The sequence below is a fragment of the Acomys russatus genome, chromosome 19 (assembly GCF_903995435.1).
Source record: "Acomys russatus chromosome 19, mAcoRus1.1, whole genome shotgun sequence".
In the NCBI taxonomy this organism is placed as follows: Eukaryota; Metazoa; Chordata; class Mammalia; order Rodentia; family Muridae; genus Acomys; species Acomys russatus.
This window is the reverse complement of record NC_067155.1, coordinates 57548555-57572754: the sequence shown is the minus strand read 5'-3', so window position 1 is coordinate 57572754 and position 24200 is coordinate 57548555. Positions and strand designations below refer to the sequence as shown.

The 24200-nt window shown below is 45.4% G+C and overlaps 1 protein-coding gene across 5 annotated transcripts in view; it reads left to right on the top strand.

The window, feature by feature from the left end:
* Med13l (mediator complex subunit 13L) overlaps positions 1–24200 on the top strand; it is a 213432-nt gene that overhangs the window by 151091 nt on the left and 38141 nt on the right. For all 5 annotated transcript variants that reach the window (XM_051161616.1, XM_051161617.1, XM_051161615.1 and 2 more), the window contains 5 exons: positions 14671–14816; positions 17088–17282; positions 17522–17710; positions 20689–20854; positions 23432–23536. In XM_051161616.1, the coding sequence (XP_051017573.1) occupies positions 14671–14816; positions 17088–17282; positions 17522–17710; positions 20689–20854; positions 23432–23536 (801 nt within the window). The remainder of the gene's footprint in view (positions 1–14670; positions 14817–17087; positions 17283–17521; positions 17711–20688; positions 20855–23431; positions 23537–24200) is intronic.

The following is a 24200-nucleotide window of genomic DNA, read 5'->3' as shown; positions in this document are numbered from 1 at the left end:
AAACCCTGAGGCTTGTTCTTGGTGTCACAGTGAAGGACACACTGGTCATTTCCACCCTGCCGAAGCGCAGCTGTCACTGGGGCATGCTTACTTTGTGCTCAGTAATCGGGCAGGGCTTGACACTAGGACTGTTGCCTTGGGAACAACACAAGAACGCTAAAATATCTATCAGTTCTTCTTAATTTTAAAATAGCATAAAAACACAGATTTAAAAAATAAGAGTCATAATGGCAACAGCTATTTGTGACTTAGGCACTTCCTCACCTTGCAGCTAATTGGTGTGAGAAAAGATTATAAAATATGGAAATTTTGCCCATTTTTGCCTTTCTTTAAAGAAAAGACTTTATGGATATTCAAAAAGCCGCTTTCGGTGCAGACATTAATATCTGCCTCCTGAAGAGCACACCTGCATATGCTGTCATGGGCTGTATGTACTTCCTGGGTCAGGCATTTGTAAAATGCAGGGTTTTCCCTCACTTTCACAATTATGTGGTTTTAATTTTTTTTGCAAAGCTTTACTTTATGTGTATGTGTCTTTCGCCTGAATATATATGTATGTGTGCCACTAGTGTTCAGTGGCTGCGGAGTTGTTAAGAGATCCCCTAGCACTGGAGCTTTAGACAGTTGTAAGCTGCCATGTAGGTACTGCCAGGACCTGAGTTCTGTTCCTGCACTGACTCTTAGTTCCAGGCCACCTCTCCAGCCATAGCAGTGTTCTGTGGAAGGGTTCTGCCACTTCCCTCTGAGCTTCTGGGGTGGCCCTAGTGCTTAGCCTCCCTGCTGTCCGCCCTGTGTGTTGTCTTTCCGCTAGGTTATCATCAGCAGAGCTCAGGGCTACAGGCTCTCATTCTTACAGCTTCCAGTCCCACTGAGCATCTGTAGATGGGGTATCCAGCTGGGTGCAGCATGGGCCATCTCTCCTCCCCACCTGGAGTAACTTCAAACAGAGCCACCATGTAGACCATTTTGTGTCTAGTAATGGTTTTGCATTTATCTATTTTTGTCCAGATTTTAGTTCCACACATTTTAGAGGAGAAGCCTGTATCTTTACAGGTACAGCTCTTACTTGAGGCTTTTCATAAGGCCAGATAGAAGCATGCTTGCTATGCTCTAGTCAGCCTCCCTTCCTGTTCCAGCTTCCAGCTCCCTTCCTGGTGCTCCAGTCACCCTTGATGCCTGGGAGTTTCCGCTGCCCCTGTGCCTCAGGTGTGGTGCTTAGGTTGGATGGTGGTAGAGTAAAGGCAGGAATTCCAGGGTCAGCTGGAAGGTTTGCCATGGTAGCCTAGTAGAGTGGGGATCGAGGTAGGGCAGGGGTGGAGGGAACTGTTTCTGAGATGCCCTAGGCCTGTTTGAAGACCCTGCAGAGCTGGGGGTGGTGGGTCAGGATTATGAGCATGTATTTTTATTTCCTCATCCTGATCTATTTTCTTTAACTTGGGGTTTTTAATCACTGTGACATAATTTTGTTGTATCTGAAGAATTTTAAGTTGCTAGTACTGTTTAAACAACAAGCACATTGGGTAAGGAGAACCCAGGCGTAAACCCACATGGCAGTCACCTCCTCTCACAACGTTGTCATACAATCTGCAAAACAGGTGCCTTGACATTTATGATTTTAAATTTATGTCCCCTTAAATAGTTCCTTTCTGTGGGTGGCCTGTGTGGGTCCTGGATGAAAGGAAGCATTTCCCGCCTTTCATTACAAACTTCCAGATGACTGATGCATGTGTGGAAGCAAAAGAGAAACACTGTACTAGGATTGGACTTCAATAGTAGGACACACACCTTCTAAATCAGACCAGACTGCTACAGGGTTCCACATGCAAGGCTCCATCGAGGGTGTTTGGGGAGTGTGAAAGTAGTCCCATCAGCAGAGACAGTAATTGAAGGAAAGACGAAGGTGGTAAATACCCACTCAGAGCATGTTGGAGTGGCCACTCCTCCTAAGTGTCAGTTTGTGCGGGTAACAACCCACTTGGCGTTGGTTCTCAGCAGTGACCTTGTCTTATTTAAGGTTTGTACCATGGCTGGATGGACTGGATCCCATTAGCTTCTGTGATGACACACACCCAAGGCCTTTGTGCTTGCTTTACTTTTTCATATATTTGTATTTTTATTATTGTATGTGTGTCAGTGTTTGCCTGCATCTATGCCTTGCAATACCTATATACAGTACCCTCAGAGGCCAGAAGTGGGCATCATATCACCCAGGGATGGTGTTACAGACAACTGTGAGCCACCATGTGGGTGCTGGGAATCAAACCTCTGAGCCAGCTTTCCACACGCTATCTTTTTCATACTTAATTTTTAAAAAAAGCAATAATTGTCACTTTCTTTCTTTGAGTAAAGATAAGTCAGTGTACCAGTTTTACTTGCCTCTACCTGAAGAACTTCTGGTACAACAGCAGCTGAGGTAGGATTCTGTTTTGTAAAGGCTTACGCTTTTGTTCTGTTTCATTTTTGTTTTTATTTGTAAATTTGGTACCTTGATAGTTATCAAACTATATTAATAGTATTTCCTCTCACAAGTAATGGCATATATTTTGTAGTAATCCCTAGAATGAAAAATAAAACACATACAAAAGGTCCCCTGGACAGTTAAAACAATCACTCATTCATTCATTCACTCACTCATTCATTTATTCGTTCATTCATTGTGTTTTAGTGTGTACACCTGCTCACATGCCACAGCTTATATGTGGAGGTCAGAGGACAGTTTGCAAGATTTTCTTCTCTCCTCCCACCACATGGGTGCCAGGGCAGGTAGCTTGGCAGCAAAGGCCTTTACCCCTGAGCCATCTGACTGACCCCTCTTTGGGTGTGTTGTGTCAGGGACACATACACTGAGTATGTCCTTCTGCTGAGCCGCATGGCCTGCCATGGCAGTGTTGGCCTCTGGTCTCCGAGTGTACCTCACACTCACTGAGCTCAGAGCAGTAGCATCTCCCTCTTGAGATTCCTGCCTGAGAGAGTCCCAGTGTATCAGCTCCTTATGTGTAAAGGAACCCATACAGACTTTTGTTTACTTTTCAACTGCTTTGTATTTCACTCCTTATAGATTTACACATAAGTTATATAGTGATTTGTAGGGACTCTTCCATGCTTGGTCCCTCTAAATCTTGCATAACATTTGACAGATTTTTCTAACAGGAAAACCAGACAGGGGAGAGTAACCCTGTTAGCCACGCACTTATCCAAGTCACCAGGAAATCACACAACCCATTTTGCAGCTGGTAGCTCATTAGCTGTGATGACTTCCTATCTAGGATGAGGTCATGATTCCCATCATGGCATTTGCTTCACTTGTTTCCTCTTTATTCGTAGGGTTGGTTCTATTGAGATTAGAAGCAGACACATCTTTCTTTGATGCGATTGTGGAGAACTAGTGAAGAATGGCTCACAGTGTTTCTAGTCTGGCTGTTGACCAGACCCTCACATGGTCATAATTCACACACCCAGAAGGACAGCTCATCGCGTCAGTCATTGGATATACTGATGCTTCACAGCTCTGCTGTTCCCTCTTCCTGGTGCCCCAGAGCTGGTTGGCACTGGGGTTCCTCTTCCCCGTGCAGTAGTGTCCTCACATACAGGCTACATCAAAGGTTACTTACTTAAGCTAAAGAGCAAAAGAGCAGCACTCATGGACCATTAAACAATACTTAGGTTAGTTTTGAAAATTCTGACCCTAAATCAGGCTCTGGTAACCCAAGATAGAGCCAATGGGATACCAAGTCATCTGCCCTTGTGCTGGTGAAGGTCGGGCGTGAAATAGAAAGCTGTCTCCTTTTGAAGCCTGTCACATGGACGATATGGCATGTATGAGAGCATTGTCATTATGAATCTCATGAACTCAGTGCAATAGTTGCTAAGTTCATCAGGCAAAATAGTCTTAACTGTTGCATCTGTTCTGCATGCAGTAGTAAGGCTCCTCAGACTACCCATGAATATTATGTGGAATTAACCCTAGTAATCAAACCTTGGAGCTGTGCAAGTAAAAGGACACAGGCTTATGGCAGGGCGCCAGACACATGCCACTTTGAATAAAATGTACGCCTTTCTGCTATTCCTTTTCTCCCACTGTGTGCGTCAAGTCATTCTGCTTTAGGTTAGAATGGGAGAGACAAGTCTGCAAATAGAGAATCAAGTGAGGGCAGTAGTTTTTTTTTTTTTTTTCCTGGCTATACATTTTACACAAAACTCAATAAGTACACACACACACACACACACCCCGTGAAAAGGCAGTTGAAGGATGTGCTCTTGGCCCCATGTTGAGTTGGCATGGTGTAGTTAAGGCAACGATGACACAGACACTGTGTGCTAACATGGCTTAGTGCATGCTCTAGTTTTTGTGAGACTTCTGATAATGCATCTTTTTCTATTATCAAATGTGATTAATGTGCCACATAGCGTTAACTTTGCTCTCTTTCCAAAGACATCAAATGAGAGGCAGCTTGTAGAAGCTAAATTATTCGGAGAGGATCAGTGATTGATTTCAACATAAAAGGATTAATTGGTCCCTGAACCAGACTATTAAACTGTACTGTGATCTTGACTGAAAGTGGAAGAATTACAAATGCACCACATAGAATAAATTAATATATTTTCATGGCCTTAACCCTTTCCTTCTGTGTTGCTTTTTGTGGCTTACGTACCACACTCCATTGCATGCTTGTCTGGTGCAGTGGGGACTTGGTGCGGGTACTGATGGAACAGTTGTGGGGCAGGGCACCCCTGAGTCCAAGGAGCTGGAGGAACCCACAGACTGGGGTTTTTAGGAACTCTCAACTGCTATGATTTAGCATAGAAGTCAATTGTTACTGAGTAGGCATCTGAAGTTCTCAATCTGTGGGACATTGTTAAGGAGGAACAGAGAGCAAATGCAGCCCTTTGTCCTGTCCTTAACTACACTGAAGGCTCAGCTCCTGAGGATAAATGGTTAAGGACACCATAGCCAGAGAAGAAATTGTTTTCCATTATTTCTAAGCAAATGGTGTTGCTGTTTCTGATTGTTGCTCACAGCTGGACACCTGAGGCAGGTGCATGCTGCTTTCTGAGGCATTGTGCTCATTCCTCCTTTGTAGGGAGAGGAAGCATGCCCACTCACTTGTTTATGTTGAGGATTCCTGTATGTCCTGCTGTTACATGGTCAGCTGGGTGACAACAAGTGGTTGGTTCGGGGGTGTCTGTGACCCATGTTTTGTGTGTGTTTAACAATAAGGTCACTCCCAAGTTTTGCAATGGAGTCTTAAGACACCATTTGCCCTGCCTCTCCACATTGTCCCCTTATCGTATGCTAGGCTTGAGCTGTCAGCATGCTCGTTTCTCTACCATTGGTCTTTAAGGGCTGCGTTAAATCTAGCTCGGCATATGTGAGCATCCCAGGGGAGAGATAGCTGGATTGAAAGGGTCCTCTCCCTTCACAGTGTGCCTTCACAGGTGGTGAGCTAGTCTTGGCCGTGTGGTTTCTGTAGTGTCTGAACCCTCAGCACTCAGCTGGTGTGCCTGAGGTGGCCCCTGAGGTATTGAGCAGTATCGCCATGGAGTATGTAAAATCATGGGCAGCATGGATCATATTCCAATGACAATAACTGTACTGTTAGGTTCACAGCGTGTTGTACACGAGTGTGGGTCACATAGTGAGTGGTATTTTAAAAAATCATTTTCCTTAGATGTCTCGTCTCTTGGTTAAATATACTTCTTTCAGTTGTCACATTGGTTGATTTTAAGTTCTTTGGGCAGTTTTTTAAAAAGTCATCTTCCAGATTACTCCATATGCTTCTGACAGTGGCATGTAGAATCAAACTGGACATTCCAAGGTAGAGGTGGAGCAGACAGGCTGCCTAATGGTGGGTTCTAATCCTTTCTGCCCAGCCTGTCTGGTGTATGGGACACATGTGCTTCAGTAACTCTACATACTGTTCCTTTAAAGCCCCCGAGAGCACCTCTCCAGCTGTCATGGTCCCTTGGGTGTCCCTTATGTGAGTTGTGGTCTCACACAAGGTGTGGTTGAGGCTTACCTCGCTACCTGCATCTTCCTGTGCTAACAGTTTTCCTCCAGCTATATGTTGTTTCACTTAAGCAGTCACCAAAGCCTCAGTTTTACATTAGAGAGTCCTGTCAGAACCAGGACATGGCCCTGTTGGTAGAGTGTCTGCTCGGAAGCATGAAGCCTGAGTTCAGTCCCCAGAGCCCGTTGGATATACCTATGGAATAACCGGGTAGAGTACTATGTATGCAACCCCAGTATATAGAGTGTGGAGACAGATGAGCCCGTGAAGCTCACTGGTCAGTCAGCGAGAGACCATGTCAAAAAAGTGAGGGTGAGCAATTGAAGAAGACACCAGTGTCAAATTCTGGCCTCCATATGGACCTATATGCACATATGCCACACACATGTACACACATAACACTCTCAAGAACACATGCACATACTCACACTCACACTCACATACACACAAAGGTGTAGGTGATCATTTGCTTCAGGTGTTTTTAGACATTGTGTTTTTTAAATTCCAGCAAACATCTTCTTTGTCTGTCTTCGACTGTGACATCATTACCATCAGTTCTGGTTTTAAGTGGATGTCATGTGGCTAGTTGATGAGGTCACCCATTGATCCACTTTTATTCTGCTTTGAACTGTTTTTTGAGTTGTAGAAAGGTCTCTCTCCTTTTCTGAGAGTTCCTTTGCTGATATTTTGCTCACTAGAGTGCTGAGATTTTGGTGCTACTAGTTGCTCTGTAGAAAGCTAGAGAGCCTGTGACATCTCATCTTTAGGAAGTATCCAGGTTGTGCCATGGACTCCACAGCTGTTCTTGGCACTGTGAATGGAGAAGGTGGTCAAGAGGGACCGTCTGAGCTTAGTTAAAGTGGATGCCTAGGTTCTCCCATTTATTGCTGTTACTAATAAAGTTGGTATGTTGATTGCTAATAAGAAAAGTGATGCTCATTCCAATGGTTTGATTTCAGCAGCATTTTATAATTTCATTGTTTTCCTTAGTAATGTAATCTTTAAACACAGATATCTGGATGGATTCGTCTGATCTGCCTAAGTTTAGTAAATTTCAAATAGAGTTGTATGCACAGAGATGGAGAAATCGTCTGCTGCAATAATAAAGAGAATTAGGGGGAGATCCACCTCACTTCTGTCTTCTCCCTGTCTACTGTTGGGGGAGTGTTGGACCACAGATCACATGTTGCCCAGCTGTGACGGCTAAGTTCTTCCGTATGGTCTCCTCCCGAGAAGAACCCAAGGGCGAGGTGCCGCCTGAGCTGTGGCTTCTCTTTGCTCCTGCACCTCAGGGCTCCTGCTTCTCACCTGGCCGCCAGTGTGGCTCGAAGCGACACTTCTTAATGCTCGTGCCTTGCCCTGACCTCACACCTTGCTTCCTCATCCATGTGTCTAACTTTGACGTGATATTACAGCTGCCACCTCTATCACCTGAGCTCTGTTTGCCACTGCTGCCACCTAGCAGTGCTCTTCTCTCCCTTGGCATGCCATCTCGCCCTCTGGCTGCTCCGCCTGTTTCTTGTCTTGCCCTGCACAGTGCTATTGAGAGGGACAAGCTTTCTAGAGGATGGATGAGACCATAGCAGTCCTCAGCTCTGTGCAGCGTGTTGAGAATGAAAGTCAGCCCCAGTCTACAGGCCTGGGTTACCTACTCTCACCCAGCTGTCTCACCTCCATTGTGTACCCCCTCCTGCCAGGGTAGAAGACTGAATACACCAGGCGTGGTGTGGTGGCACCTAGAGGTAGAGGCAGGTAGATCTCTTAAGTTCGAGGCCGGTGTGGTCTACAAAGTGAGTCCAGAACAGCCAGGGCTTTTTGTTACACAGAGAAGCTTGTCGTGAAAAACGAGCAGGGTGGGGCTGGAGATTGAATACACTAGGTATTCTGTTCCCAAACATTCAACATGGCTCTGTATTTAGGCCTCTGGCCTGGCCTGCCTGCCTCTCCCTCTTTCCTAATGCTCTCTTGCTGCTGCTCCCTTCTCCCTCTGAACTGCTAAGCATGTCATCCTGTTTTATTTACTTCATAACCCCCTATCACTCTCACCTGCACTTGTGCACTGACTCCTCCTACTTAGACAGCAACTTCCGTGAGCCAGGACTGCTGCCTTTTGGCAGTATGTAGGCCCTGGGCAATGCCTGCACACTGGCTCTGAGGTAGCACACTGATACTCAAAGCCACACACTGGCACTCAGGGCTGCACACTGGTGCCTAGGGCCACACACTGGCCACACACTGACATTCAGGCTACACACTGGTACCAGGGCCATACACTGAGGCTCAGGCCCACACAGTGGTGCTCAGGGTCACACTCTAGTGCTGAGGGCCACACACTCATGCTCAGGGCCACACATGAGTGCTCAGGCCACACACTGGCACGCAGGGCCACACACTGACACTCAGGGCCGCACACTGGCAGTAAGGGCTGCACACTGGCACGCAGGGCCGCAGACTGGCACTCAGGGCCGCACACTGGCAGTAAGGGCCGCAGACTGGCACTCAGGCCGCACACTGGTCGGGTGAACTAGAAGTTGCCTGAGCTACAGGAAAGCCTTGGCTATAGCCTATTTTTTCTGGAAACACTTTGCAGGACAGTACTCATTAAGCAGTCTCCCTTTTCATAGCAACTGTACGCTGATTAGATGTATATAAATAAATGCTGCCATTTATCAGCATAAACATTCACATTCTAGGTGTGCTGTGCCCAAGGGATTTCTTGTTTCCTGTCACCGATTTGGTGTTGACATGTTGCAGTTCGTAGCCCCTTTTGTCCTCCTGGCCCTGTTACTCTACTGAAGAAAAGCACCTTATTTTAACAACTCCATCTGTGTTTGGTCGGAGAGGAGATCATGGGCAGTGCTTCCCACCTAATGCAGAGGCAGCTGTTCCTCCTGCGCAGCCCTCTGGCGCTGGAAGAGTGTGGGGGATAAGTGCTTGCTGCTTATACCATGTTACTAAATGAGTGTCTGCTCCTATTTTATTTTCTTTTTGCTGGGAAACTGGCCTTCTTTTAATGAGAAAGATTGTGTGGCAGTGCTGAGTCCGAGGTCCCTTTCTCTGCCAGGCAAATGCTGGATTCTGGGAACGCTGTGAGAGGACTTGCCACACCACACTGAGAGTCAGCTGCTCACTCTGAGATCTCAGAAGGCAGAATGTGCATCCTAGCATTTTTACTTTCGTTCTCAGTTTTGTAAGTGCATTTAAAAATATAACTAGGGTCATTGTTTTGAATGGGGACAGAAAGGAATCTCATGATATTGTATTGATTTGTGTACATATTAGCGTCCATTCAGTAAACAGTATAATGTAATAGTAATCAAATGGGGCATTCTGGATTCTTCCCGCATCATCTCATGCTTCCTGTTACTCTCAGAGTGCCTGAAATAGCCAGTGCATAATCTGAGGCTGAAGGAATGGATGTGGTGACAGGAGCAGAGGGGACAGTGCGACTGATGGGAAAGCAAGGGAGAAATGCCCAGCTAGGGAGGCAGAGGTTCCACGTAACCTTCTCTTGTTAGGGTTTCTTTTGTGCAGTGCTTGGCTGTGGGATGGCTTCCTGCTTGCTGCTGTTCACCTGAGCGATGGCAGCATATTGCAGCTCCCATCTGCTATGGCTTTCTTGGCAGGTCACTTCTGCTGCTTGCTGAGTGTGCGAATCTAGGCAGATGTCAGAGGTCTGAATTACATTTCTTTCAGACGGGCAGGAACTCCACCGTGACTATCACTTAGATCCCCCATGGGTGTCAGAGTCTGTCATAATAGTTGGGTATTCTTGAAAAACATAAGCCAACATCTTACGATTTTAAGATAGACACTAAAATAGATCTTGTAACTGAGGAGCACAGCAATACAGTTTAACAGTGGGATGCGTGGCAGCCAGGCCTGCAGTCTTATCCTTTGCTCCTTAATAATGCATAAGGCATTGACGTTGATTGAGGAATAGTGACGGGAAGTTTTACTTGGTTCTTTGTGATACTCTCTCTCCTGCCCTTTCTCTCTTTTTCAAAGTAACTCAGAAACTTATAAGAGTCCCTGCTTTGTACTTCTTTTGGGGGGAAAAGAATCTAAGCTTATGTGTTTGTTTGTTTTTAGACAAGTTGTTATTTTGAAGCTCTGACTGACTTGGAACTCACTGTGTAGATCAGACCGACCTTAAGTCTTAAAATCCACCTGCCCCTCCCTCCTGGGTTCTGGAATTAAAAGTGTGGGCCAGCAGGAGGCCTCTAAGCGCATCTTAGAGTGAGTTACCCTCGACAGTTGTCACTTTAATCTCTATCATCTCCCATTGAGTGTTATATGAGCTGCCTAGACATTGTGGCAGTAATCTGGCCTAGTTGTAACCTCAGGAGACATTTGAATACAGGACTTAGAGAAGAGTTTTTGGATTCTGTGTTCTGAGGTCTGTTGCTTAGCGCATAGCATAGAAGAGAGCAGACTTTGTAGCCATTTTGCTGTCTTAAAAATAGTCTTATATTGTTTTGCCCATCAAGGTTAACCAAGAAAGCTTGCAGCCTTTGCATCAAAGATAACTGAGTTATAGCCCCTGTTAAGTGAAGCCCCAGGAGGAACGTTAGTCCCTTAGGTCACTATAACACTGCTCTTGTTGTGATGCAGGTGTGTGCTGCTATAGTGCCAGTCCAGGAGCCCTGCAGACTCAGAGTTATGTGCCACCAAAGGGGCTCTTTCATCGCCAGGGATACAGCTTAGCGCCAAGATAGGATGGTAGGGGGAAAAACAATTTTGCGCGTGCGTGTGTGTGTCTGGGGGGCGGGGGGGAGAACACACAATGTCCAGTAAGACCTTACTACATTAAAGCAACGTGCTTGATAACTTTTGTAGTGGAGTAATTCTTCCTGGGACTCTGATGGTAATTCAGTAGTTCAGTACTGTGCCGTTTCTCATAACACACACATCTGCAGTTAGGGCCTCTGAGGTGGCTCAGTAGCTCTTGGTGTGGTGCCTGAGGAGAGAGCTGTCTGCTGCTTGTTGTCCTCCCGTATGCACTGTGGTGTTCTTGTGGGTGCACACACACAAGTACAGTTAAATTTAAAATGTGAGAAAAATAAATATGCATAATGATATTTTCATTGCCTTGTAATGATATTTAATTTATTAAAGGAAGAGATAAGGATTACTGAGACTCTCTCAGACTTCTGTAGAATAGTGTGCCCAGGTGCTGCCCCCTGTAAAAGCAGAGGCCTGACCAGCAAGAGACACTAGGAGCAACCAAGCCACATAGATCAGGGCTGCCCAGGGAAGCCACATTTCTCAGGAGAGGAGACCAAATATCAACGAGGACCTGTAGACTGAGGCAGAAGGCATCTGGCAAGAGGGTTTGTTAATGACAACTCAGAAAATTCCAGGATGATAAGTAGATTACACAGAAAGCATGTAGGTAAAATTATCTGCATGTATTCTTCATTGTGAATCTGTTATCAAAACACTTTATACCTTGCAAAGAATAGTAGTTTGGTAATATTTATAATGCATCTTGAAAGCACATGTAATAGCTGCATTCTGAAAACTCTGCACAAGATGTAAAAATACTCTTTAAAAACGCTGCAAGAATGATCATGAGAAGAGCACTCTCCCTCTTCACACTTAATGCAGCTTCTTCCCAGATGCCCCAGCTGCACGACAGGCCAGTCCCTTGTGCTTTCTAAGCAAACAACTTCAAAGGTGCCTTTTTGGTAAAAACCATTTAACTTTACTAGGAAATCTTAAAAAAAAAAAAAACTTTCAGGACAGAGTGTGCTGTCTTGTACTGCCCTGCACTCAAGCAGCCTGCTCTGCAGTAGTGTTGTGTTGTGTCTCTCACTAAGCACTTGAGGCTGCACTGAAACTCATGCAAAGCTCAAGCTGACCTCAACCCTACTCCTCTCCACCCTATTCCCCCACCTCCAGCATAAACTTTACATTTCCTTAGTTTACTTGTTGTGTGGATGTGTGTACAACTCTGGAAATGAGAGGACAGCTTACAGGAGTTGGTTCCCTCCTTCTACCTTGTGGGCATCAGGTTTGGTGGTAGCTTTCTTTCCTCTTCCCCTCCTACTGTAGCCTCCGGTGTCACTCACACATTCTGCTTTTGAGCTGCCTTTTCCATAAGGAGAGACATGAATTCAGGGAAGACGCAATCCTCGGGCACCAGGGAAGGGCTAGCCAGATGTTTCTTCTTGTCATTTGCAAAATGTTATGCAGTCTATCCGAGAATTAAAATCAGATCTGAACACTAAAAGTAGAACTGGGTGTGATGGCACAAGCCTGTAACCCCAACTGTCCTGGAAGCTACAACAGGAGGATTGCAACTTGCAAAGCACTGGGATAGTCACAGAAAGAAGGCCCTAATGTACCACAGCACAGGCTCCACCCCTGGCCCGGCACAACCCAGCTGTACTCAAAGAAGGGGCCTGGTTTCACCCTATCCGTAGAGCCCCATCCCTTCCAGTCAGCCCATACACCCAGTGCTTCCACCCTCAAGCTCACTTCCTTTCTAGGATGCATTGAGTTTGCACCTGTTTGGTCTCCACCCTGTCACCCTGCAAGCTCCTTGCATGGAAGAGCCATGCTTCATGCCCTCACCACGCAGACGTGCACTGTCCACAGCACGGACCAAACTTTGGCTAGAGGGCCACATGCTTCAGTCCCACGGGAGAATGGCTGATGCTGCAGTGGAGAGCCAGTTACTAGAGGAGGGGTGTCCAGTCGATCGCCAGTTACAAAAAACCTGATTTCCTGTTCATGTATTTTTACCAAAATTTTGCATATATTATCAACCCCAGAATTGTAGATATTTCTTAGTATTTTAGAAAAATGGCAGAAAGTTTTAGAAGAAAGGCAAAATATTAAAAGTATAACATTCAGTATCATACTCGGTTTGTGCCCACTCAAGCCCATCTATGTGCAGCCCATGGCGAGTGTGCTCTCTGGTCAAAACTCTCTCAGACGGTGCGACTTCTCAACATGGAGGCCCTCTGGCTGGGGCACAGAGAAGTACCCGGGCCATAGTTGGACTTACTATCACTGTAAATGGAAAAGATGAGGAATGGAAGGACAGAAGTTTATTCTACCAGAAGAGCAGGTGTGATGCATGCGGAACCAGCAGTGTGTGCGCAGCCCAGGAGTGTTGAGTGTACCAGCGGAGAGGAGGCTGAATGGTGACATGCCAGGAAGGAGGGACCTGCTGCGCTAGTGAGCACTTGAGTAGGTGGGCTTTCCTGACACCGCTCCCTTTATATAGTTACGCACCTGTACACCGGTCCTTCTGAGACACATGGCGTGTTCCTTAAAACCCTGATACCAGGGACACACCACAGTATGAGGAGGAGGTGAGGGCCTCCACAGACCACCCTGCCTGAACTCGAAGTTTAGATGTATGATTATCAACAAGACTTCCAAGTTTTTGGGAAAAAAAAAATCTCCTTAGATAAGCCACACCTTTACTGTGTTGTGCTGAACATCTACTTCCAATACCAAATGCATCCTACTGACAAAACTTCATATTCTTAGTAAAGCGCAGGACGGCAGAGCGTGTGTGCATGCACATCAGACAGACAGGAACATGAATGCTTCCCTTTGTGGTAGTGGCGCACTTCTGTAAAGTCATTTTCCTGTAAAGCCTGCCTGCTGAGGAGTGCTTTGCATATGCCCTGTAATATTTTGGAGCCCTTGTGAGCAGGAGCTGATCCCCAGAGGTGACTATGTTAGTGCTGTGATTTTGGCTCATGCAGATCTTCTTGGGAAAGCTTTGAGGTATGAGGGTATATTACTGCTGTCTCAGGGCCAAACTTAACAACTTTGAAAGAATATGGCACTGTAGTAGATTTTTTTCTCCATGACTCATTTTTTAAAGTCTTTTTTTTTTTTTTTTTCCCTTTTTTTCTTTTGGCTCATTATGTGTGAAATGAAAAGGTAGATTGCTTGAGCAGTATTCCATGGCCTGAAGTAAATTATAAGCGAGACATAGTGGCATATACCTGTGGTCTCAGCTACTTGGGAGGCTGAGGCAGGAGGATTTTAAGTTCAAGGCTAGCCTGAGCAGCGTAGCAGGACCTCATCTCAGTAAATAATAGAGTGTAAGTTGCAAACACAGATGGTAAGATAGATAAATCCTTACATGGTGTGGAGACTGCATCAGCATGTTTGTTGCTGTGAAGCGGGATCTCATTGTAGTCCAAACTGACCTCAGGCTCCCATGTGCTCAGGCGACAGGCATGTGCCAGCCTACTCCCCCTTTGAAGCCAATAATGGTAACTCTCTAAAATGCTTCAAACTGTAGATGAAATATTTTTGTTACACTGTACCCCAAATAAGCAAAACCATTTTGTTGTGGGGTAGAATCTCTCCTCTATTGCTTTTGATCTTGTTCAAAATCTACTTTTCAAAGTAACTTTTAAAAATTGTGTTTCCTCCTTTGCTGAGCTGACGGGGTTTGAGTGTTGGCTGTGCAGGCCCTGTGGGCACTCCTGTCTCTAGCTTACAAAGGCGCTTCATGTGTACATAGAGACACTCTGCAGAGCACATGGGGTAGGAGCTAACGCCTGCTTTGTATTGCAGCACCAGCCACTGGAGGCTGCTGTTCTTCCCAGAAGAAGAGGGCAGCGAGGTGTTGCCCAGCACTGCTCCTGCCAGGCTGACACCAAGTTTCCTGTTCTTTTGCTTTCAGTGAGCATTTGTCCTGTGCTTTCACATTCTTCCTTCATGGAGAAAGTAACGTGTGCACAAGTGTGGAGATTGCTCAGCACCAGCCAATCTATTTGATCAGTGAGGAGCATTTGCACATGGCGCAGTCTTCACCCGCACCATTTCAAGGTCAGTCAGAGCTTCCTCTTTACCTGTACCAGCACTGCCAAGTGGGTGAACTGCCTCACTCAGTGGGGTGTTGTTGGTGGGGTGGGGTGTTGGTTTAAACGGGTGCTTTAAAGATAAGTCTGTCAGTTAATGGCTTGTCTCAGGTAAGCACATGTATAACATGGGCTTAATAAAGCTGTGTAATTTCCTTCAAAACAAAATAAGATTGACAAGCATTAAAGGCCATATTCTCCGGGCATCGACCCACCAGTGAAAGGGCCGTAGTTGTGTCTGCTAACACAGTTCTGCAGTGAGGTGACTGACCAAGGTGGCCCCTTTCCAATGATACCTAAATCTCCCGAGTCTGTACTAGTTTACAGTTTCTTCAGTGATGCTAATGTCAGCATTATTTCCTTTTAATCATACACTGTGGGTAAGTATCTGGTTATAATTTGACTTTACACAGTTAGCTTTTTGTCATGTATTCCAATATAGGTATGTCTTTTGATTCCACTAAGCGTTCTACATACATATCTTAATCTACAGAATTTAAAATAACCCAGTTCTTAAAACACACTAAATAAGATGCTTCACAGCATGTGCTAGTATGAACTGCCAGAAATGTTTAAATACTGCTTTGTTTTGGTTTTTGGGTTTGAAAATGTGGAGGAACACCTGACCTCATCTTCAGTATTATCACATGGAAACATTTATGATGATATCAAGGTCACAAGAGAAAATAAGGAACTTTCTAACCTTAGAAGTTGGGAAAGATGGTGTTAAGAGTATGGGTCCCTAGAGACCAGTAAGTCAGGTGTCTCTCTCTCCCTTCCTGCAATACCTTATCCAGTTGCTTTAAAAAGTGGTTGGGGTGAATATGGCACACGGGAAAGAAATTGTCTTTATAAAATTTAGTAATTTGGAAAATGAATAAACACCAATAGAGAATTTCTTTACTTTTTAAAAAGCTGCCCAAACCAAAAAAAGAAAGAAAAGAAAAGAAAGAAAGACAGCCCAAGCCAGGTCTGGTAGCATATGCCAACAGTCCCAGCTTATGGAGGCAGGTCAGGCTCAGCTGCATACCTTTGGCTACCTTTGGCTATGTGAGATTTGTCCCAGAAAACGAAAAGTGAGGCTGGGGAGATGGCTCAAGAAGTAAAGTGCTTGCTACACAGGCCTCAGGGCCTGAGCCTGCATCCTAGCATCAGGTAAGAGCTGGATGTGGGTTACCTTTATCCCCAGTGTGGGGAAACGGAGACTGACAGCTTCCTGGCGTTCTCTGGCCAGCAGCCAGTGTAGCCATTTCTCTTGCCTTCTGTTTGGCCTTGTCTCTACAATTATGATGGAGATCCAGTAAGATGGCTCAGCAGGTAAGGAACCTGCTGATGAGTACCTTGAATTTAACCCCTGGGACCCAAGCAGTAGAAGGAGAGAACGGACTCCCACAGAACATCCTCTGACCTCCACAGTTGGACACAGAAATTAACTTAAAAGACAGATGTAGAAAGGCATTGATCTCTGCTGTCTAGGCTTGTGGGCACGCACATGTGTACACATAAGGTTGTGCACGTACACGCAGTGCATATGCAGAGCCAAAGGAAAGGAGGCGAGCCTCCCATTTAGTCACCTGGAAGGATTATCCAGAAGACTTATTTACAGGGCCACAGCGTGAGTACCATGCTGACTGGAGTTTGTTTCGAACCCCACCAAAATGGTGTCTGGTTCAAAGACTGAAAGAAAGCAGAACTGTTGTCAGCTCCGTCCTGGAGTTGAACATGGTATGAGAATGTGCATCACAGGCGCCTTAAGCAGTCACACCGAACTCTCAAGTCGACAGTGTGTTTCAAGCTCTATGCATTCAGATAAGCTATTAGGGATTTTATTGTTGTTGTTCTTATTATATATTCTCTATATTGCCTATGATTCTTTGATCATGACATGTGTAAGAGGTCTCAGGATACAAGTGCTAGGCAGACCTGGGTGTCCATGCCAAATGTGGTGTTCATGTTGGGCAGCCATTATTGAGTAGATTAGTGTATGTATTTTAATATGCCGACAGTTTATATAGTATATATTGATAGAATTGAAAGCATAATGCTATCCCTATGTGATTTCCTTTAAAAATTGATGTAATTAAAACACACATAAATAATTCTAAAGTAAACTTAAAAACCACATTGAGAAAGACTTCCCAGATGGGAAGCAAAGGACAGGCAGAAGTGCTCCGTTTTAGCCTAACATGACCAAATATATATGATTGATTACATGTGATAATTTCTCTCCTTTACATAGTACTGGTGAGTCCTTATGGCTTAAATGGCACGCTGACAGGGCATGCATACAAGATGTCCGACCCGGCAGCCCGCAAGCTCATTGAGGAATGGCAGTGTTTCTACCCGATGGTGCTGAGGAAGAAAGAGGAGCCTCGAGAGGAGGCTGAGCTGGGCTATGACGATGACTTCCCTGTGGCTGTTGAAGTTATTGTCGGTAAGAAAGCACTTTCATGGAGAACTTTATTCTAGGTCCATTGTCAATTTAAAGAGAAGACACTCAGATTCTCTATACCTCAACCCTGTGCTCCAGTGCTGTTGTGGGGACTCTAGGACACATGGTCAAGCAGGCATGCTGTGGCAGGGCTTTATTTTCCTGTTAGCTGCTCGCTGTGTCAGTGGACATGGGTGTGCAGACGTTTTTTGAGGCTTGCTCCTTGCTGTCTTTCCCCACAGGTGGTGTCCGAATGGTCTACCCTTCCGCTTTTGTGTTGATCTCTCAGAATGACATCCCTGTCCCTCAGAGTGGTGCCAGTGCTGGAGGCCATGTCACAATTGCGCAGCAGGGGCTGGGCAGTGTGAAAGACCCCAGTAGCTGTGGAATGCCTCTCACGCCTCCTACCTCTCCAGAGCAGGTGGCTATAGGTAAGTGCAACTGAGCATGTTCCTGGAGCAGCATGGCAGAATTCCTGGTGGAGGTGATAGGGCTGGGAGGGAGGTAGACTAGTGAGAAAGAATGGATGCATCTCAGAATTGTACCTGTGGGCTCTGAGTCTTTACTCTAAGGGCATTGTTAGCCCAGTCAGTTCTTAGTTCTGCACACACACTTAACTCAGCACACTTATATCCACATTTCTGCACACAGACAGGAAACTTTATGTGGGTTGCCTGTTCCTGTTTTTTATAAACTAATAGCAAAAGCTGTATCAACTTTATTTGTGTCACAGTGGCCAAACACCTGGGAGAAGGCCTTAGGGAGAGAGGATTTGTGTGACTCACAGTTCCACAGAGTATTATGGTGGTGGGGGGACATGGGAGGTGGTTCTTTACTTCTTGTTGGATAAAAAGTGGAAAGAACAAAGAGCACGTGGCTGAGGCAAGGTTGCAGCCCCGAGGACGAGTCCCCATTGTTCTGCTTCCTCCAGCCCGGTCCTCCCTGCTACTTTCACCACCACTCTGTGAACTTGGAGGGATGAATCTCTGCTTTAGTCAGGTGGACAGTCAGACTAACCGACATGAGGACTGGATAAGGGATGCTTGGGACCTTTGCCCAGCTGACAGTGACTACCCAGGACAACCCTGCAGTGGTTCCTTTTCCATAAGACAAGGCTAGAGCTGTATGAGAAGCTCTGAGTGAGCCTGAGTCCTCTAGTGATCCGCCCTCTGATGCAAACATTGGACAATTCACACACAAACTCGTTCATGGAAAATGGTGAGGGCTTGAGTTAGAACAGTTTGTTGACTTTTGTTGAATGAGAGTTTCTGTATCAACACTCTTGGCTATAGTCAGCTTGCTTTAATTGGAACTCTGCTAGCATTTGTGTTGTGTTATATGTTATTCAGAGGTGGCTTACAACATGCAGGAAGATGTGCGTGTACTAAATGCAAACATTCTATGTGTGGCACTCATTGATCAGCATGTCCCTCCCCTCAGCCTGAGTGAGGCTACACACAGGACTCACAGAGCAGAGCATTGGGGTGACCCTTCCTGAAAGGCTTAGCTATTGACCAATTTTTATTATAATGAATTAAAAAGAAAATGCTTTATTATCCTTTGTAGTGCTCCTCATCTATATTAGTCTAGCAAAACTATATTGCTATAAAGACTTTATAAGTATTTTGAATAGTTTAAATTTTACCTAAAATTCTGTAGCTCTCTTTGTAGACCAGGTTGACCTCCAACTCACAGAGATTCCCTTGCCTCTGCCTCTGTCTCCTGAGTGCTGGGATCACAGGTGTGCGCCACCACGCCTGGCTAAATTTTGTATTCTTGACAATTGGCCTGCTTTACATTTTTTGACAGTCTTACTTTATCTGGTTATTAGCTTTTTCTCCCAGATCCTTAGTGAGAATTGTTTTAATTTTAAAATCCAATAAATGCCTTCTGCATATGTGGCGCCTTGACCTCCAGTCACTTCAGAATGCTGAAGCTTGCACTTCAAAAGCAAAACCTGTCTGTGATTAGTCTTCCTGTGACCTTCTCAGTCCTTCCCCTTAGCTCTCTGCATTGTGCCACGCTAGTCCTTGGGGAAACATTCTCCCACTATTCCTCATTCTCTAGAACAATCTGAGGGGTCTAGTATCTTTGTAGTCGCATGAACTAGTCCAAATGTCCCGCTGTGCCGTGCTGAACTGTGGTGTAGGATCCCCAGAAAGAGTCCTCACTGTGTTGTCACTGCACCATCCCCTGGACTGTGCCCCTAGAGCAAGGGCTGCCTTGCTCCTGACTGCGAAGAACTCTCTTCAGACAGGTCAGCTGGGCTGGCTGGCTACTGCTGCTGAAGCCACCCTGTCCTCTCAGTGGCTGTCTCCATTCCCATGAAGAGCTCTCACCCTGCCACTCACAGCATTGCCATGGGTATTGGAGTCCTGTCACCTCTTTTGATGATTTCATTGTCTCGTCTTTAGTACAGGCACTTGAGAAACAGTTGGAAAATGAAATAAATTCTTTTGCATAGTGACCAAGTATGCTTTTTTTTTTTTTTTTTTTTTGAAAGATAGTAAAGTAGGAGTTTGTTGCCTTTGTTTTGTTGTTTTAATGGGGATAGACCTAACTATCCCACAAAGTAGTGGCCTTGATGCAGTCCTCATGGAGAATAATCTAGTATTATAAAGGAAACTTGAAATCTCTTCAAGACAGCAACACAGATTTTCCAGAGTCTCCATTGACTTTTTTGGTCAAGGTGTTTTGTCGTTTTGTTTTGTTGAGAACAGAACCCACAGTATATCAAGTCAAATAAGAAAGAGCTGTAGAGTTGACTGGACACTGCCTTCAGACTGGCCGTGTCTGAAACGGGAATGGTAAGAGCTTCTGTCAGCAGTGCCCTCCAAGGGGGGTGCGACCAGTAGGAATGGGCCGCCCATCAGTGGGTGGAGAGTAACTGCATGCCTTGAGAGATGCCAGTGCCTCTCCCTCTGCTAAGCTTGGGCACCTCATGTTGGGAGTAACACAAGCAGTTCCACACAGCAGTGTGCTAGTGAGCTCTTCTCTAACATGGGCACTGTGTGCTGAGTGAGAGCAGAACACCTTTGCTGCACTGTCTGACCCAAATGCCCTGACGGGGCCTAGTCTCCAGATTCTGGACAAGTGGTTTGTGTTTGTACCGGCATACTACAGTTAGGACCTCTCCCTGAGGACATACGGGCTGAGGCAGTGCTGTGTGTGCCTTCCCAGGCGCGTGTCCATGTGTGCCAGGTGCGCTTTAGGGAGACTACAACAAATCATATAGGCCTGGGCAAGGCAGTATTGGCTGGTTAGTGGTGTGTGTTGGGGGTGGATTTCCACATCCCTACAGATAGTGTTATTGCCAGGGTTAGGAGACAAAGCCAGTTAAACTGTCCAAAGGTCTGTGTGCCACACACACAGGTGGCAAATCCTGATGTTGTAATTGCTTGCTTTCCAGGTGAAGGTGGAGGTGTGCAGAGTGCTGCCAGTCACCTCAGCTCCCAAGACACAGGGACGATAACTATGCACAGTCCAAAGAGGTCGAGGAAGGTCCCTCCGAAACTCCATAGTCACATGGTCCATCGGGTCTGGAAGGAATGCATCCTCAACAGAGCCCAGTCCAAGTATGTGTGCTCACTGTAGTCAGTTACATGTGCAACTGTGGGACCAAACCTGAAGGTCTTCAATTTGTTATTTTTATGATTTAAGCCCAGTAGAATATAATATAAAAGAAAGATGCTAAAAGGCAAAACATTTGGATTTTTGTTAGGTTCTTTCTTGATCATCTGAAGATTGGCATGGTGTTGATGTAACATTTGCCAGCAGGGACAACTCAGAGGTTTATACTGATTGTCAGCATGGCAGTCAGGGTACAGCCTTCTGTTGTGTGCAGATTCCCAAATGGTTCCTGGTTACAAAGGGAACAAACTCATGTGTTCACCTTGTGCTTTCACCATGAGTGCACATTTGCAGATGTTGTGTTCCCTGGGCTGCTTTGAGGAGACTGTGTTCCTTCTGCCATCTCTTCTTCCTTTTCCATTGCTTTCTGCCTGCTTTATTTAACTGTGTGTGTGTGTGTATGCGCATGTGCAGTATATATATATACATATACATGTATATATGTATATTATGTATTGTGTTTTTGATTTTTGTTTTTTTAAAATTATTTTATTTTATTTTTATTTTTTTATTTTTTTATTAATTTATTCTTGTTATTAATTTATTCTTTTTACATCTCAGTGGTTATCCCATCCCTTGTATCCTCCCATTCTACCCTCCCTCCCATTTTCCCCTTACTCCCCTCCCCTATGACTGTTCCTGAGGGGGATTACCTCCCCCGTATATGCTCATAGGGTATCAAGTCTCTTCTTGGTAACCTGCTGTCCTTCCTCTGAGTGCCACCAGGTCTCCCCCTCCAGGGGACATGGTCAAATGTGAGGCACCAGAGTACGTGAGAAAGTTATATCCCACTCTCCACTCAACTGTGGAGAATGTTCTGACCATTGGCTAGATCTGGGTAGGGGTTTAAAGTTTACCTCCTGTATTGTCCTTGGCTGGTGCCTTAGTTTGAGCGGGACCCCTGGGCCCAAATCTGCCTATCATAATGTTCTACTTGTAGGTTTCTAGGACCCTCTGGATCCTTCTACTTTGCTATTCTCCCATGCTTCTCTCATCTAGAGTCCCAATAGGTGTTTTTGTTTACATGTGTGTCTGTGCACCACTTGCATGTCTGGTACCCACAGAGGTCAGAAGAAGATATCAGATCTCTTGGAATTAGAGTTGTGGGTGGGTGTGGACTACCATATCAGTGCTGGGAACAAAACCCTGGGTCCCCTGAAAGAACAGCCAGTGTTTTCAACCCATTTGCCAACCATCTCTTTAGTCCCTGATATTATTATTTTAAGGAGCAGCGCAAGTGGAGGCCAGAGGTGCTGGGTCCCCAGGACATGGAGTCAGAAGCACTTATGTGCTGCCGGACATGGGTGCCAGCAGCCAGTCAGGTTCTCTGGGACCGAGCCACGTCTCCAGCTGTCTTATGTGCGCTCCTGTTGATACTTACTTAAGCACTCAGAAAGCATTTAAGTGCTTCTAAAGAGAGCACTGTTCAGAGTTCTGGGTATGGATTTAATATCTGAATTTTATACCAAGATTTTGTAGCAAATTGGTGTTAAAATTTATTTTCAGAAAAAATGGTTTAGAATAGGCCACTGAAGATGTGCTAGACAGCTGTAAACTAATTGTATAGAGCATCATAGTTCGGGCCTTGAAGATGGTCCCTAGTCACTTAGAAAAGCTCTTCTCCTTCAGAACAACTTAGCTCTATCTTCATGCCTAGATATTTTTCCAGTTAGCATTTCTTTCTTACCATCTTCCATTTTTACTTAGAAGTGCCCTCACACCTCTGCTGTTTCTGGCAGATCATGTCCCTTTTTTACTAGCACATAGTAGGGAGCTGAGATGCCCAGGAAGGTAGAAAAGGCTGTTGCTGAAAGATTTCCATAGGGCCACCTGGTGAGTGCCGCAGTAGCTGCTGGGAAAGGAGCCTGTCCATAGCTGCCTCTCTTACTGTTCCTGTTGGCTTCTTACTAATAACATGTGGGAGATAGTTTTGATTGCTGCTTTTTAGTTCACATTAAAAGTGCTAGAATATTGCCTTAAAATAATAGTGAATAATGTAGGAGTTTTAAGAGTGATTTAACAACAACAGAAAATATATAATTTGTAGATGTTTTCAAACAGTAATTTTAAAAAATACTTATAATTTTAGGTGACTTTGTATCTCTCTCTCTCTCTCTCTCTCTCTCTCTCTCTCTGTGTGTGTGTGTGTGTGTGTGTGTGTGTGTGTGTGTGTGTGTGTGTGTAAAAGTGTTCATGTAACTGTGTGGTACTAAACCCAAGCCTTATTCATGCAGACAGAAGTGACTTTGTAAAAGGAAGCAGCAGCGAATAGTACTGGCTGTTGTTCTGTTGCTGTATATACTGTCCGTGCTACATGGAAGATGATCTTAGGCAGCAGCAGTTTTGAACTCTGCTTCTGTGCATATAGCAGACAGGTTATTTGCCTCTTAGTTGCTCTGGACTAATTTATCAGCAGGGTCCATTATTACATAAAAAGTGTTCACACCTCTAAAAAGTGACTTTCTCTGTAGAGAAATTTGTTATCTCATGTTTGCACACAGTCACATTTTCAACTTTTTAAGGAGGAACCAGATGTCAACTCCCACGCGGGAAGAAGAGCCTGCTCACAGTCCTGCTACCTGGGACTTTGTAGACCCAACCCAAAGAGTCGGCTGTTCCTGCTCCAGGTGGGTGTGGAGAGCAGCGGCTGTGGCAGAGGGAGCATGGGCCACGCAGGGTACTTCATCTCAGTCTGTGCTTGAAACTTCCTTCAGTAAGGAAGGAAATGATCCATCTAGCCTGATACGCAGATGCTAATTTTATTGTCAGGGTTAGGAGTTTATTACTGAAAACTGGTTGGCTGAAGTCAACAGAACTTTGAGGAAGCGTCTCTTGAGATCCTGTCTGTTGGGGATCTTTGTTACTGTTGGAGGTGGTGCTCGCTAACACCCGCTGAGAACCGAGGCCACTGCAATAGTGCTGTCTCAGTTGCTTGTCTCTTGAGTGTTTGCATGGCTGTAAAGGCTTCCCCCTTCTGCCCCTTGACTCACCGCCCACTAGCTGGTAGTCTAGGATCTCAAGGCCATGGATTTTTAGTATGGCTTTTATATCTCCCATTCAGCTGGTGGTTAGAGCAGGCCTGCTCCTCCACTCATGGGTCTGGTGCTTCTAAAGCACAGGCTTCTCATGTGGCTCTCATGGGCCTTCTAGGAAGGAGGATAGTCTGTTAGAAGGCAGCCATTCACTTCTCAGCTCAGGGGTTACCGCAGTGCAAAGCCTGTCCATCAACTCGGATAGAGTAAAGTTGGCTCTGGCCTACCTCTCTGGCCTGTGCTCTTGCCAGGCGTTGTC